General features: G+C 43.4%; 5 protein-coding genes across 5 annotated transcripts; 2 read left to right on the forward strand and 3 right to left on the reverse strand.

Annotated features, from left to right (window-relative positions):
- The first annotated feature begins 815 nt into the window (after positions 1-815).
- Positions 816-1,949, forward strand: LOC146614884 (uncharacterized). Its single transcript, XM_085375514.1, has 3 exons — positions 816-1,112; positions 1,384-1,405; positions 1,468-1,949. Exons 1-3 carry the CDS (start codon positions 816-818, stop codon positions 1,947-1,949), a joined length of 801 nt encoding a protein of 266 aa, XP_085231640.1.
- Positions 1,950-5,735: 3,786 nt separating this feature from the next.
- LOC146614885 (histone H2A-like) lies at positions 5,736-6,168 on the reverse strand. The gene has a single exon (XM_085376795.1). It carries the CDS (start codon positions 6,127-6,129, stop codon positions 5,743-5,745), a length of 387 nt encoding a protein of 128 aa, XP_085232921.1. The 5' UTR covers positions 6,130-6,168; the 3' UTR covers positions 5,736-5,742.
- A 304-nt stretch (positions 6,169-6,472) lies between these two features.
- LOC146614886 (histone H3) lies at positions 6,473-6,883 on the forward strand. The gene has a single exon (XM_085376792.1). It carries the CDS (start codon positions 6,473-6,475, stop codon positions 6,881-6,883), a length of 411 nt encoding a protein of 136 aa, XP_085232918.1.
- Positions 6,884-9,814: 2,931 nt separating this feature from the next.
- On the reverse strand, positions 9,815-10,356 carry LOC146614887 (histone H4). The gene has a single exon (XM_085376794.1). The coding sequence runs from the start codon at positions 10,345-10,347 to the stop codon at positions 10,036-10,038; it is 312 nt and encodes a 103-aa protein (XP_085232920.1). The 5' UTR covers positions 10,348-10,356; the 3' UTR covers positions 9,815-10,035.
- A 990-nt stretch (positions 10,357-11,346) lies between these two features.
- Positions 11,347-11,762, reverse strand: LOC146614888 (histone H2A-like). Its single transcript, XM_085376793.1, has one exon. It carries the CDS (start codon positions 11,740-11,742, stop codon positions 11,365-11,367), a length of 378 nt encoding a protein of 125 aa, XP_085232919.1. The 5' UTR covers positions 11,743-11,762; the 3' UTR covers positions 11,347-11,364.
- Positions 11,763-13,099: the final 1,337 nt, after the last annotated feature.

The following is a 13,099-nucleotide window of genomic DNA, read 5'->3' on the forward strand; positions in this document are numbered from 1 at the left end:
ACTTTTCTCATGGGTGCCATTTTCGTTGTGGTATACTTTTTTTTCTTAGGGGCGTGATGACGCAGCATCCGTGCTCTTACAATGAAACAGTGCCTCCTTGTGGTGGCAACTAAAATACTGTCTCTGTTAAACCACAGTAACCATAATGCAGTTAAACACTGTACAACATGAATACACACAATGAATATCTTAACTCAGTTGTTCTCCTGGCTGAAGTTTGGTCCTTTACAGCATCCTGCCATGCGATTACATTTGTTCCTGACCACCGAGAACACTCACGTTAACTTTTATCGAGTGGAAAAAAGTTAGCTTGTTTATATTATGCTAACATAGCTGTGTCGCTAGCGGTCACGTAGCACATCATTATATACCAGCTAGCCAAACTTCAGTAACCCTACAAACATCACTGCTGTTTAGTTTTCTGTCTTCATTTATGTTGGAAGTGATAACAGAGCTGTACGTTTTAATTTGTTTCCAAAATCCCGCAGTCAGGACATGCTATATTGTATTTAGATAGAAGCTAGCGAGCTAACTTCCTGCTAACTTCTAACTCCATTAAATATCATAAATTCCGTTTTCATGGATGCCTGGATGTTAAACTCAATTGTTACACCTGGTAGAGCAGAACGCTGATCATTTTATTAAAGATGAAAGACTTTAGACAGTTTTTCAAGTCTCAGTAATGCCATAGTGATGTTTGATATATGGACCTGCAGCGGAGTTTAGGTCCAGACACGGCTAGTTTGTCAGACTTTACGACCGGATAAAGGGGCATCTCTGCAGTACACTGTATAACGTTCTTTTCACAAACCAAGATGGCCAGAACGAAGCAAACTGCCCGTAAATCCACCAGAGGAAAGGCTCCCAGGAAGCAGCTCGCCACCAAAGCTGCACGTAAGAGCGCGCCGGCCACTGGCGGTGTGAAGAAGCCTCACCGCTACAGGCCCGGTACCGTGGCTCTGAGGGAGATCCGCCGTTACCAGAAATCAACCGAGCTGCTCATCCGCAAGCTGCCCTTCCAGCACCTGGTCCGTGAGATCGCGCAGGACTTCAATACAGACTTGCGCTTCCAGATGGCACCTTTAGCATTTGCCTATACTGCCTATGCCACAGTCAGGCTCTGCTGTGTCCTTCGCATCCAGCTTTTCTAGCTATGACCAAAGAGGAATTTCCATCAAAGTTATCTTCAATCTGATTCCTAATTTGTTGGCTCTGTAGCCACCTTTCCCTTTCTATCTGCCTTTATATAATCCAACTATTGTAGTAAGTGCTGTGCATAAGATGGATGAGTTGTACAGGAAGTAGGTAGGAATGATTTCTTGTGGTGTTCAGAGGTGAATTTTGGTAATCTCAGTCTCTCACTAAACTCCTATGACTGGTCAGCACATGATGGAGTTGGTCGGAGGTATTGTGCAGCATTTTACTTATCTTAGACAAAAATCTGTGTTTACATTTTACATTTTTCAGTTGGCGGAAGAAAGCAGAATCCTCTTGAACGGCTGGAGGATTCCAAGCCCAAGAAAGTTGACCCCAGCGTGGGCGAGCTGATTGTGAAAACCGTGGCCGCTTCCAAGGAGCGCAGCGGTGTGTCTGCAGCTGCTCTCAAGAAGGCTCTGGGTGCCGGAGGCTACGATGTGTACAAGAACAAGGCCCGTGTCAAGACTGCCATCGAGAGCCTGGTGGCGAAGGGCACTCTGGTGCAGACCAAGGGCACCAGGGCCTCCAGATCCTTCAAGATGAACAAGAAGGCTACTGAGAGCAAAGCCAAGAAACCCGCAAAGAAAGCCGCTCCCAAAGCCAAGAAGCCCGCCGCGGCCAAAGCCAAGAAACCGGCAGCAGCTGCCAAAAAGCCCAAGAAGGCAGTAGCAGCCAAGAAGCCCGCAGACGCTAAGAAGTTGCCCAAGAAGGCCAAGAAGCCCGCAGCAGCGGCCACAGCAGCCACGAAGTAGTGAGCTGCCACCACTCTCACACAACAACGGCTCTTCTCAGAGCCACCACAGCAACACACAAGAGCCCCTTCCTCACACTCACCACCAGCGGCGGACTGGCCATCTGTGGATTCTGGAGAATCACAGAATGGCCGGTACTCCAGGAAGGCCGGCGGGCCAGCCCACCACTCTCCACGCATGCTTTCAACACCTACCGTATTTTCACGACCATAAGATGCACCGTACTAAAAGGCGCAGTCTCAGTTATGTGTGCCATTACTGTATTTAACACACACATGAGGCGCACCTGATTATAGGGCTCATACAAGTATGCGTGTTTAAAAATAAAACGGGAGCAAAACTGAGTTTGGTACTCACATTTTTATTACCGGTAATTGTCATCAATCAAACCCATCGAAGTCCTCATCCTCTGTGTCTGAATTGAACAGCTGTGCTAAATCTCCATTAAACATGCCAGGTTCACTTTCTTCACTGTCAGAGTCACTTTCCGTGCCGTGCGGCTCCTCGGAAATGATGCCGGCTTTTGCGAAAGCTCGAACAACAGTGCCAGCAGACATGTTAGCCCAAGCATCTACAATCCATTCGCAAATTGTGGCGTAAATCGCCCGGCGCTGCCTTCCACTCTTAGTGAAACTGTGGTCCCCATCGGTCATCCATCGCTCCCACGCCGCTCGCAGCCTTACTTTGAACGGGCGGTTCACACCGATGTCCAGCGGCTGGAGTTCCTTTGTCAGGCCTCCCGGAATGACAGCAAGCTCACAGTTCATTTGTTTCACTTGTTTTTTCACATTATGCGTGCCCATCTCACAGCCAGAGTCACAGATCAACAGCGATGGTGATGCGTGTCTTTCCTCCAACTCGGGCCACCTCGCCTTATGTCCGCGGAAACTCAGCTGCGTTTTCTTGACCTGCCGGAGCTTGTTTTCCAGCTTCCTCCACTTGCGAACCATCGATTCATTAATCTTAAATTCTCTCGCGGCTGCTCGATTTCCATGTTCCTCCGCGTAGCTGATGGCCTTCAGTTTAAACTGTGCTTCATAAGCGTGTCTCTTTGCCATTTTCAGGGGTGTTAAAACAACGATGTTCCACATAATGCACATACCTGTCCTTTTAGACAGGTATGTGCGATTGTCCGGTATATACGATCAACGCCCACACTTCACCCTTTAGCGTTCTTGTGGTGTTCTCTACTACGTCCTCCTTACAACACACAGGGCGCACTGCACTATAGGGCGCCCCGCACTTTTTAAAGAAAATCTAAGGCTTTTATGTGCGCCTTATAGTTGCGAAAATACGGTATTTTTTTCCCCACTGCACCTCTAAGTTGGATGCCAGCTGCATTGGCTGTGGCCGCCAGGCAAGGAGTAGAAGAAGTGGAGTAGGAGGCAAAGACGATGGAAAGAAACGATGCAAAACGCAGCTGCAAGTAAAAAAAAGGAAAGAAACTTGCAGTCTGAGTTAAAGTGTCTCAGTGGCCACGGCTTAAAATGTCTGCACTTGAAGAGTACAAGGTCAGGATGGTAGGGGTTGGCTGTGATGATGACGAAGAAGAGAACACAGATGTACTAAACAAACAGTGCAAATCTTGTAAGGAATGCCCAGTCTGTTGTTATCAGATTCTGAAACGATACAACCTCTTCACAGATGCTTATCATATTCTTGGCTGGGGATACAGGTACCTTCTTACTCTGCCTGTGACACAGGTAGCATGTAAGAGAAGTTTCTCTGTTCTCAAACACATAAAAAGTAGAATAAGAAGCACACAGTCACAAGAACACCTGGAAGCATTCATGCTTATGACTACAGAGAAAGACATCCTCATCTCCCTTGACAATGACTTGATCATAGACAGAGTTGCAGAAAAAACCGACCTCTTGAAGAAAATACGTATCCCCCAACATTGAGTAAGGTGAGTATTCAAGTTAACCTGCATACTAAAACCTCTTTACTTTATTTACCATAACTCATACAGTACTATGTGTTGTGTGTTTCCAATAACCATTTTGTATTGGTTCAGCCAGAGGGACTGCAGTATGTTGAGACCTCCATTACTATGTGAGTATTCAAGTTAATCTAGAATAATATACTTTTAATACAACATCTAGTCAACATCAGCACTGTTGCTATAATTTTGATGTTAACTCAATATTTACAACCATACCTTCATAGTACAAGACATCACACCACTTCTTGTTTTACTATGAGACACTATCATACAAGAAATACACCTTTAAAAGTTATCACCTACATTTTAAAATATTCTATTAAAAAACAACAAATATGACAGAAAATATTACATTTATAGATGCATGTTATTATCTATATATGAGATATGTTTCACTTATATTTTTATTTTTTGTAAGCCTACACTGGCTGTTTTAGTGGAAGTACAATGTATAGTTTATTGATACCTAGCCAATATAATCCACTTGAAATGCTTTACTCAACAACCTTACCTGACTAAATCTAGGCCAGCTGAATTGATATTCGGTGATTTTAAGGACACACATTTTACTCCAAGCTGAACCCAGACAGCTATTTATTTTACCATGTATTTATTTCATTACTAATTTCATAACCAATTTGATTCATGTACATTTGAACAAATTGAGTTCTGTAGGGTTAAGGATGCGAGGAAACCCATTATTTCAAAAATATAGTGTTGAGGTTTACTTCTTCTTGACCTCACCGATCCTTTTGATATCCCAGCTGAAGAAGAGTCCGCGGCTGCCCTGTGTCCCCCTCAGTAGTTTTCCACTAATTCTATTGTTGTGGGGGTTGTCCTCTCCCCAGGCTAGTAACTGTAACTCTCATTTTACAAAAGGCAGACCCCCACTGTCAATAAATTCTTTCCTCCATACAGAGACACGCCAAAGTTTATAGATAAACCTACTGATTTGGCACGTTAGAGGTCAGGGTTCAGCAACTCAATGTCCTTCTTGAGAGCTTTAAGGTCGCATGAAATGCTTCGAGCACACAAATCCACTATTGTCCTTAAAACAGGGGTTGACAAAGTCATTCTAACAAAATCAACACTTACGAATCATTTTCTGTTCCTCTGATCTCCAGCTGCCCCCTATTATCTAAGCAAACCTAAGTACATTGTATTGTAATCATTGTTTTATTGTACTCACAATAGACACAGACTTTGCAAAATGTCCCAAATTCAGCAGCAGTGCTGAACATGTTGCAAACAGCTCCACATTTTCCTCCCTCTGTACCTGGATAGTTCCTGCAGCACCAAAGAACTCCACCTGTCCCGCTCCTCATCATGTTCTGCGTTATGATTTACTATTGCGTTTGTGTTTCCATGAGCTTAAAATCTGCTTTTATTATCAAGCGAGTGAACCATGATGCATGTTTACAGTCATAGTTAGGATATCACTAATGATTAGCTTCAAATTGACCTCAAATTATTAAGCTATAGGAGCACACTGAGGTTGAACAAGGCACAGGCCTTAATCACACAGTGAGAGACACTGCAAATTTCTTTTAGTTTTATTTTGGGATGTAATGTTAAAATTTTAGCTTTAACTTTTTATTCTTGCCTGATGACAATAAAGCAAACTGACAGTTTCAATTAAAAATGTAGTTTTTAAGGTGCACTTGAGTCCCTTACTGTGAAAAATGGCATGAGTTAATATACATTTCAAAATAAATAAAGGTGCATGTCTGCTAAATTTCCAAGTACACAAGTTGTTAATAACGCATCAAGAAGGAGGTTTGCTCAGAGAGAAGTGTGTGGCTCTTAAAAGAGCCTTTGTTTTTTTTGTTGAAACAGAGCGTTTTGCGTTTACTTGGCCTTGGCGGGCTTCTCGGTCTTCTTGGGCAGCAGCACAGCCTGGATGTTGGGCAGCACACCACCTTGAGCGATGGTGACTCCCCCCAGGAGCTTGTTAAGCTCTTCGTCGTTGCGCACAGCCAGCTGCAGGTGACGTGGGATGATGCGAGTCTTCTTGTTGTCGCGGGCCGCGTTGCCAGCCAGCTCCAGGATCTCAGCGGTCAGGTACTCGAGCACAGCTGCCAGGTAAACGGGCGCACCGGCTCCCACACGCTCCGCATAGTTGCCTTTGCGCAGCAGTCTGTGGACACGACCCACGGGGAACTGAAGCCCGGCACGAGATGAACGAGTCTTGGCCTTAGCTCTGGCTTTGCCTCCAGTCTTTCCGCGTCCACTCATTTTGACAGGTTCTTCTCTTCGTAGTATCAACACTCAAAAGAAATGTGGCCTGATCGGCTCAAAGCCTCGCTTATATTCCCGCAGAGCGCGCGCAGCTTCGTCACGCACCAATCGCAGAGAGGCTTGCGGCAGCGCGCAATTTCAATGCACTTTTCTCCAATGAGAAGCACACACCGAGGCGGGGCGGTGCTCCTCTGAACGGTGCTGAGCACCACGTGGAGCCCCTCACCAATCACGAGCCGGAGCGGCACCGCGTCACAGACACACACAGTTTAAGAGCAGCGAGTCTCCTCTGTTTGCTACAAAATCTGCTCGTATCACAGAAGAAGAAAAGTGAGAAACAATGGCAAGAACCAAGCAGACCGCTCGCAAGTCTACTGGCGGCAAAGCCCCCAGGAAGCAGCTCGCCACCAAGGCTGCCCGTAAGAGCGCCCCGGCCACCGGAGGCGTCAAGAAGCCTCACCGTTACAGGCCCGGTACCGTGGCTCTGCGCGAGATCCGCCGTTACCAGAAATCCACCGAGCTGCTCATCCGCAAGCTGCCCTTCCAGCGCCTGGTCCGCGAGATCGCTCAGGACTTCAAGACCGACTTACGCTTCCAGAGCTCTGCCGTTATGGCTCTGCAGGAGGCCAGTGAGGCTTACCTGGTCGGTCTCTTCGAGGACACCAACCTGTGCGCCATCCACGCCAAGCGGGTCACCATCATGCCCAAAGACATCCAGCTGGCTCGCCGCATCCGCGGAGAGAGAGCTTAAGCTACTCGTTCACCTACAAACAACGGCTCTTTTCAGAGCCACCTCCCTCCCACCAAGAGCTCGCTCCTTTCTTACTATTACATCAATATTATACTCACACTTTAATCTTCATGCTCTTTCTATACCAGAAACTACAGTCGGCATGAACGTGGAAATCACTGACTTCAGTTACAAAAATGAAGCTTTTTTTAATTTTTGTATGATACCTGATTTATATGAAATATGGCTGAAGTAAACTAAAGTCTAAAATTCTTAGTCATTTGTTTAATAGTAATTTGACATTATATAATTCACATATAAAACTATGAATTGTAATTTTAAATGGTTTAAAAGCATGTAGAACAGCATATGTAGGCAAGTATATTTCTCCTCTTTTTATCAAGAAGCAAAGACAAAAGCAGGGCAGGGTTCGGTGGTTGAATCATCCGTCCCCACCAATGCCAAACCTACACCCACGCCAGGATCGTCCCCGCTACCTGCAGCTGGCCATCCGCAACGACGAAGAGCTGAACAAGCTGCTGGGCTGAGTGACAATTGCTCAGGGTGGTGTGCTGCCCAACATCCAGGCCAAGAAGACTGAGAAAGCTAAATAAAATCCCGCGACTGTCCTCAACCAACTACACTTGCTTAAAGTAATTAAACTAAATCTTTAATCCATAGGTGTCAAACTCATATTCACACTAGAACTGAAGTGGGACAGCCCTGTTACGGTAGTCTCAGTGTGTGCAACACATTTAGCTGTTTTACTACATGAATAAAAATCTGACTGACTTAAATTGTAAAGTTATTAGACTTTTCTTTTTATAAACTTGCTGTAAAAACAGAAATCTGTGTAGTAAGAGCATAAACATTGTCTGTTCCTTAAAGTAGTTGCACTAAAACGTAAAAACAAGACAGCTGAGTAGATTAAAGAGGTTCAGACTTATAATAATAATTATAAATCACTACAAACTCTCATTTAGGTCTGAGATTCATTTAGACCATGCCTATTCAACTACGAAGTTAGTTGGGCCAGATTTTCAAACCGAGGAATTTATCTGGGCCAGATATTTTTTTTGAAGCCAGTAAGCAGCAGATCATGATCAATTTCAAACCCACACAACTGTACTGAAAAACAAGTATTTATTTTATTCCTTTTCCCCTATAAATCTGGTGGTGACCTCTGACAAATGCACACCAAAAAAAGGAGCTATAACTAAACTATTTTTTGCACATTTGAAATAATAATAATAACAAAAAACATTTTGATAATTCCCTTTAAAATTAAAGTAAATATTTCGCTGACCATTTTCCTGCCATGGATGGAGCCCCATCGGTCACAAGTATACAGACACGCTTCATATCCAGACCATTTTCCTCAAAAAGAGCTTAAATCTTCTCAAACATCATTTCGCCAGCTGTGTGTCCCTCTAACGGTAGTAAACCGAGCAATTTCCCATCCAAAAAAACGGACATATATGCATAACTGTGCATTATCAGTTCTGTCTGATCTCCTGCTATAGACATTACATCAGTTTTCTTCAGGTCATCGAACAGCATTTCAAACTCGTCTGACGCCAGAACTTCAACTCTACGAATATTTGAACTGTCCTACAGGGGTACGTTTTTAATAGCAGATGTCACACTCACTTTTCACCGCATCCACCACGGCCAGCATGCAGTATTTCACTGTTTCAGAATCTGTGAAAGGCCTTTTCTTCTTCGCCAAGAAGCAAACACGAAGGGAAGATGCTGCAGCTCTCTCTTGGGCTGTACAGGACCCTCACCATGGTAGTACAACTCCGGTTGTAAGATTATTAAACTCGGTAAAACGAATAAGTATTTGTCAGTCCGGGCAGGGTTAAACCGACAGTTTTCATTGTCAATTTTGCGCTTTTGGAGTGAGAAAGACATGCTGTTGTCGCATCATATATTACGATGATTTTTTAATATGTTTACATCACCGTGCATTGTGGGTTAAATATTGCTAGGCTACTAAGAGTGTTGCATTCACAGTCTACACTACGCTGTAGGAATTTTTAATTTTTTTAAAAATTAATTAATTTTTTGCGTTTTCTCTGTGTTTCTGCCAGGACCACAGGCAGGTTGCTTCTGGGCCGCATTTGGCCCGCGGGCCTCCATTTGAATAGGCTTGATTTAGACCGACAGCGAGCCACAGCTGTGTGCTACATGCAAACACACTTTGTGTGTGGTGTATTTTCTGTAATTCTGATCTGCTCCTTCAAAGGAGCTTTTTTAAAATGTTTTTAATTTATTTTTTAACCTGGAAGCACGTCAATTGAACGTAGACAAGCTGACAAAACTTCTTGATTGCGATGTGGGTCATTTCATCACAGATCATTTACAGTTCCCTTTGATACTTTGTTTGCAGTTTAAACAGACATGCTGAATTTCAAGTCCATAAAATCTGGGTACTAAAACATATCTTTGATAGTGTTCCTTGTATGAAGGTTATGTCAGGATTGTAGGCTGAGTAAGCCTGTGGAGAAAGAAAGATCACACAGAATTGTTGCATTGATATGATTGGTGAAAATGATATTTCAGGCAGACATCAGGAAGAAGTTTCAAAAGCTTCTTAGAGCTCCATCCACTCATGTCCACCATGTACTAGACCAAAGGTGGGTTGGTTATCTTTAAAAAAAGAAAAAAAAAAAAAAGAAAAGAAAAAACCCTATTAAATAAGCACTTCTGCTTTAAGCGAATTTCTGGCAAGAAGACATTTACAAATAAACCAAAAAAAAAAAATTAGTGAAATCTATCGTTTGGTCTATGAGTGTTCACACTCCTGCTATAGGTGAGTTTTAATAAACAGTGGTATTGAATAGGTCTGTAACCTCTGAAGTTCAGTTTGTGGTTATGTCAGTTATTGTAATTTTGTGAAGAAAAGCACACATTAGAAACACCTTAATCTTATAGCCTATAGAAAGATTAAGTCACTGTAATATGTTGGGAATGTGAGTCGGTAATAGTTTGTGAAGTTGCAACATACTATTGCTTCAGAAGTCAGTGGGGGATACTGGCAGGTAGTTACTAATATTTTCAGGACTTCCTTCCAAATTATGACAAAAACAACAAGATTGTAGAACAAAGCTCTTAAAGTGAAGTGTGTGGCTCTTAAAAGAGCCGTTGTGTTGTAGAGTCGAGCTGTGGATTTAACCTCCGAAACCATACAGAGTGCGACCCTGCCTCTTCAGAGCGTACACCACGTCCATGGCGGTCACAGTCTTCCTCTTCGCGTGCTCAGTGTAGGTAACAGCGTCACGGATCACGTTCTCGAGGAACACCTTGAGCACACCACGGGTCTCCTCGTAGATTAGACCGGAAATACGCTTCACACCGCCACGGCGGGCCAGACGGCGGATAGCGGGCTTGGTGATACCTTGGATGTTATCACGAAGAACTTTCCGGTGACGTTTAGCGCCTCCTTTTCCGAGTCCTTTGCCTCCTTTGCCGCGTCCACTCATTTTCTCGAAGCCGTGTAGAAACACTACTGGAGAACGAGCAGCCAGCCCCGTAATTTAAAGGCAACTTGCGGACGTGATTGAGAACAGCCAAGTATTGGCCCAACTTCAGCTTCTCACAGGCTAGTCGCATTTCCGGGTTGGGAAAGCAAACATCTGCTCTCGGTGCACTACGTCATTGAGTTACTGGTTGTGAATTGATTTAGACTGAAATTGGAGATAGCTACTCTGTTGTAACACTGGGAGCTGTGCTTAAACAGTTTATAGATGCTAGTGATGGGGTTTCTGGCTCTTTTTAGAGAACCGGCTCTTTCGGCTCGGCTCACTAAAAAGAGCCGGCTCTGAACCGCCTCTTCAGGTTGTTTTGTTGCTCTAATTTATTATTAACAACAATATACAATTATGCACAAAAGGAATTACTAATATAAAATACGTGGTTTTATTTATATGTGTTGATATATAAATATATGCTGTGGACCGAAGAGACAAAACAGTACACACTCCAAAACACATTTCTAGCGTTAACTGAACTTCCAAAACAGAGCTACCGAGATCAATTAAATAACACAATTGAAAGCTCATCACATTCGAGTGCTTTGTGCTCGGCAACATGATAGACCCTGTGCTAAAACACAGCTCGCGATGAGGAGCCGGCTCGCGTCGTTCACGTCAAAGATCTGGCTCTAAGAGCGATTTCGTTCGCGACCGATGCAGCCAGCCAACTTGGTGAATCTGAGGTGATCGTTTTGGAACAACAAGGAAAAAAAAAAAAAAAAAAAAAAAAAGTGAAATTATTAAAATGGGAACGCTTTAGTTCCTGGTCTCGTCAGGTCATCCTGCACATTAAGCTATGCCTCTTTTGCACAGTGAAATGGCACACACTCTATACGACAACATTAATAATCAGTGTGTTATAGATTGTAATTCACATTGTAAATGTTAGCGCGGGGGGTGTGATTAGAGGATAACTCTTAAGTTGGTGTGGCTCTTAAAAGAGCCGTTTTATGAAATACTGGAGGTTTACTTCGCCTTCTCAGTTTTCTTAGGAAGAAGCACGGCCTGGATGTTGGGTAGCACACCACCCTGAGCGATAGTCACTCCACCCAACAGCTTATTCAGCTCTTCATCGTTACGGACAGCCAGCTGCAGATGACGGGGAATGATCCTGGTCTTCTTGTTGTCGCGGGCAGCGTTTCCTGCTAGTTCTAGAATCTCAGCGGTCAGATACTCGAGCACAGCCGCTAGATACACTGGTGCTCCAGCACCAACGCGCTCTGCGTAGTTCCCCTTCCTCAACAGCCTGTGAACACGACCGACAGGGAACTGAAGCCCGGCTCGTGAGGAGCGAGACTTTGCCTTAGCTCTCGCTTTGCCGCTTTTGCCACCACGTCCAGACATGTTTAAATCTTTTTCCGTTTGCCGAGGAGAAAAAGGCTACTGTGTAGCAGCAGAGTCTCACTTTATATCGACGCCATCGGCCTCTTCCTGATCGCTCATTGGCCAGCTTGCGCTTCAGCGGGATGGTCCAATCAGAAACAAAAACGTAGTCCACTCTGTGACAAACAAGATCTCAGGGAAATGTGAAACACAAAGGACTTCGAAAAATACACTAGGTTGTAAGATTATATTTACATTGTATACTCATACAATGTAAAAAGGATACGAAGACCAAGGTTATTACAATAAACTAGAGCCAAATAAAAACTGTTTGATACAGCACTGACAATAAACATTCGCACAAAAATTAGAAATAAATAAAAATAAGGATGATTTTTTTTTGTTTTTTTTCTGCCTGTGTATTTACATTAGGAGGCTTCAGTCCACATGTACATCAGCATTTTTTTCTTTTCTTTTTTTTGCTTTTACTTTGAAAAATAATCACATGAAAACACAAAAATGTCTTAAGGTTGATCGATATAAGATAATTGTAACTGAAGGACATTATGTTCAAAGGTTCTCCTGATCAGTGGTATTGTTAGTTCTGTTTCCTTCAGTGAATGATGAATTCCAACTCACCCCGGCGTATGTTGACCACTGAGGGTGAAGAAGCTGGATGAGCATCTCCAAGGGTGGAGCACCTCTCCAACAAGCTTAAGGGTGGAGCACACACTCTGGGTCATGGACAAATTGCTTCTCTAAGTGGAGGAGTTTAAGCGTCTTGGCATCTTCGGGTCTAGGGGGAGTTATTCTGGTTTTTTTTGTGGTGAAGCAAGAGCTCAGTATGACTGGCTGATCTCTGTACCTGGGTCCAGCTTTGTGGACAACTTTGTACTTCTTTTTTGAAGTCCACTTGCAATCGTAGGATGGCCTCTGTGGCCCAGACCCATAAGTAAAAGAAAATGTATGGATGAATATTTTTATTTAATATGAACAAACCCCTGTAGGAATAACAATTATGATAAAAGTAAGAAAATGTTGTTACTTTTTTAATATTAACAAAGTCAATAGATACTTTGTGTTATTAAAATAAAAAATGAAAAGTTAGGGTAGCAAACATTCATAAATAATGTCTGTGTTCTTTGCAAGCTCCTTTGATTCATAAATAATCCACTGCAGAGCAGCCACATGTGCACTGTGAAGTTGATATTTCTGATTCAACTTCACATGGAGTGGAACAGAAGAGGAAGAGGAACATAAGAGTAATCCGGTTAAAGTGAACATAACAGAAGTTGAACTTTATCTTCTCTTAAAGAGAAGGCCCTGGTGTCTGACAGTAGAGTTGAGTGGAGTAGAACAGAGTAGAGTGATGGAGCCT

The sequence above is a fragment of the Diplotaxodon limnothrissa genome, linkage group LG17 (genome assembly GCF_057381915.1).
Source record: "Diplotaxodon limnothrissa isolate DT_005_m linkage group LG17, D_limnothrissa_male_GT1.1, whole genome shotgun sequence".
In the NCBI taxonomy this organism is placed as follows: Eukaryota; Metazoa; Chordata; class Actinopteri; order Cichliformes; family Cichlidae; genus Diplotaxodon; species Diplotaxodon limnothrissa.

Excerpts from the sequence above, each read along its gene's own strand:
- LOC146614884 (XM_085375514.1), top strand. The coding sequence starts at position 816 with ATGGCCAGAACGAAGCAAACTGCCCGTAAATCCACCAGAGGAAAGGCT. Across the intron at positions 1,113-1,383 it reads CCTATACTGCCTATGCCACA|CACATGATGGAGTTGGTCGG; the intron begins GTCAGGCTCTGC and ends ATGACTGGTCAG. Across the intron at positions 1,406-1,467 it reads CATGATGGAGTTGGTCGGAG|TTGGCGGAAGAAAGCAGAAT; the intron begins GTATTGTGCAGC and ends TACATTTTTCAG.
- LOC146614885 (XM_085376795.1), bottom strand. The coding sequence starts at position 6,129 with ATGAGTGGACGCGGAAAGACTGGAGGCAAAGCCAGAGCTAAGGCCAAG.
- LOC146614886 (XM_085376792.1), top strand. The coding sequence starts at position 6,473 with ATGGCAAGAACCAAGCAGACCGCTCGCAAGTCTACTGGCGGCAAAGCC.
- LOC146614887 (XM_085376794.1), bottom strand. The coding sequence starts at position 10,347 with ATGAGTGGACGCGGCAAAGGAGGCAAAGGACTCGGAAAAGGAGGCGCT.
- LOC146614888 (XM_085376793.1), bottom strand. The coding sequence starts at position 11,742 with ATGTCTGGACGTGGTGGCAAAAGCGGCAAAGCGAGAGCTAAGGCAAAG.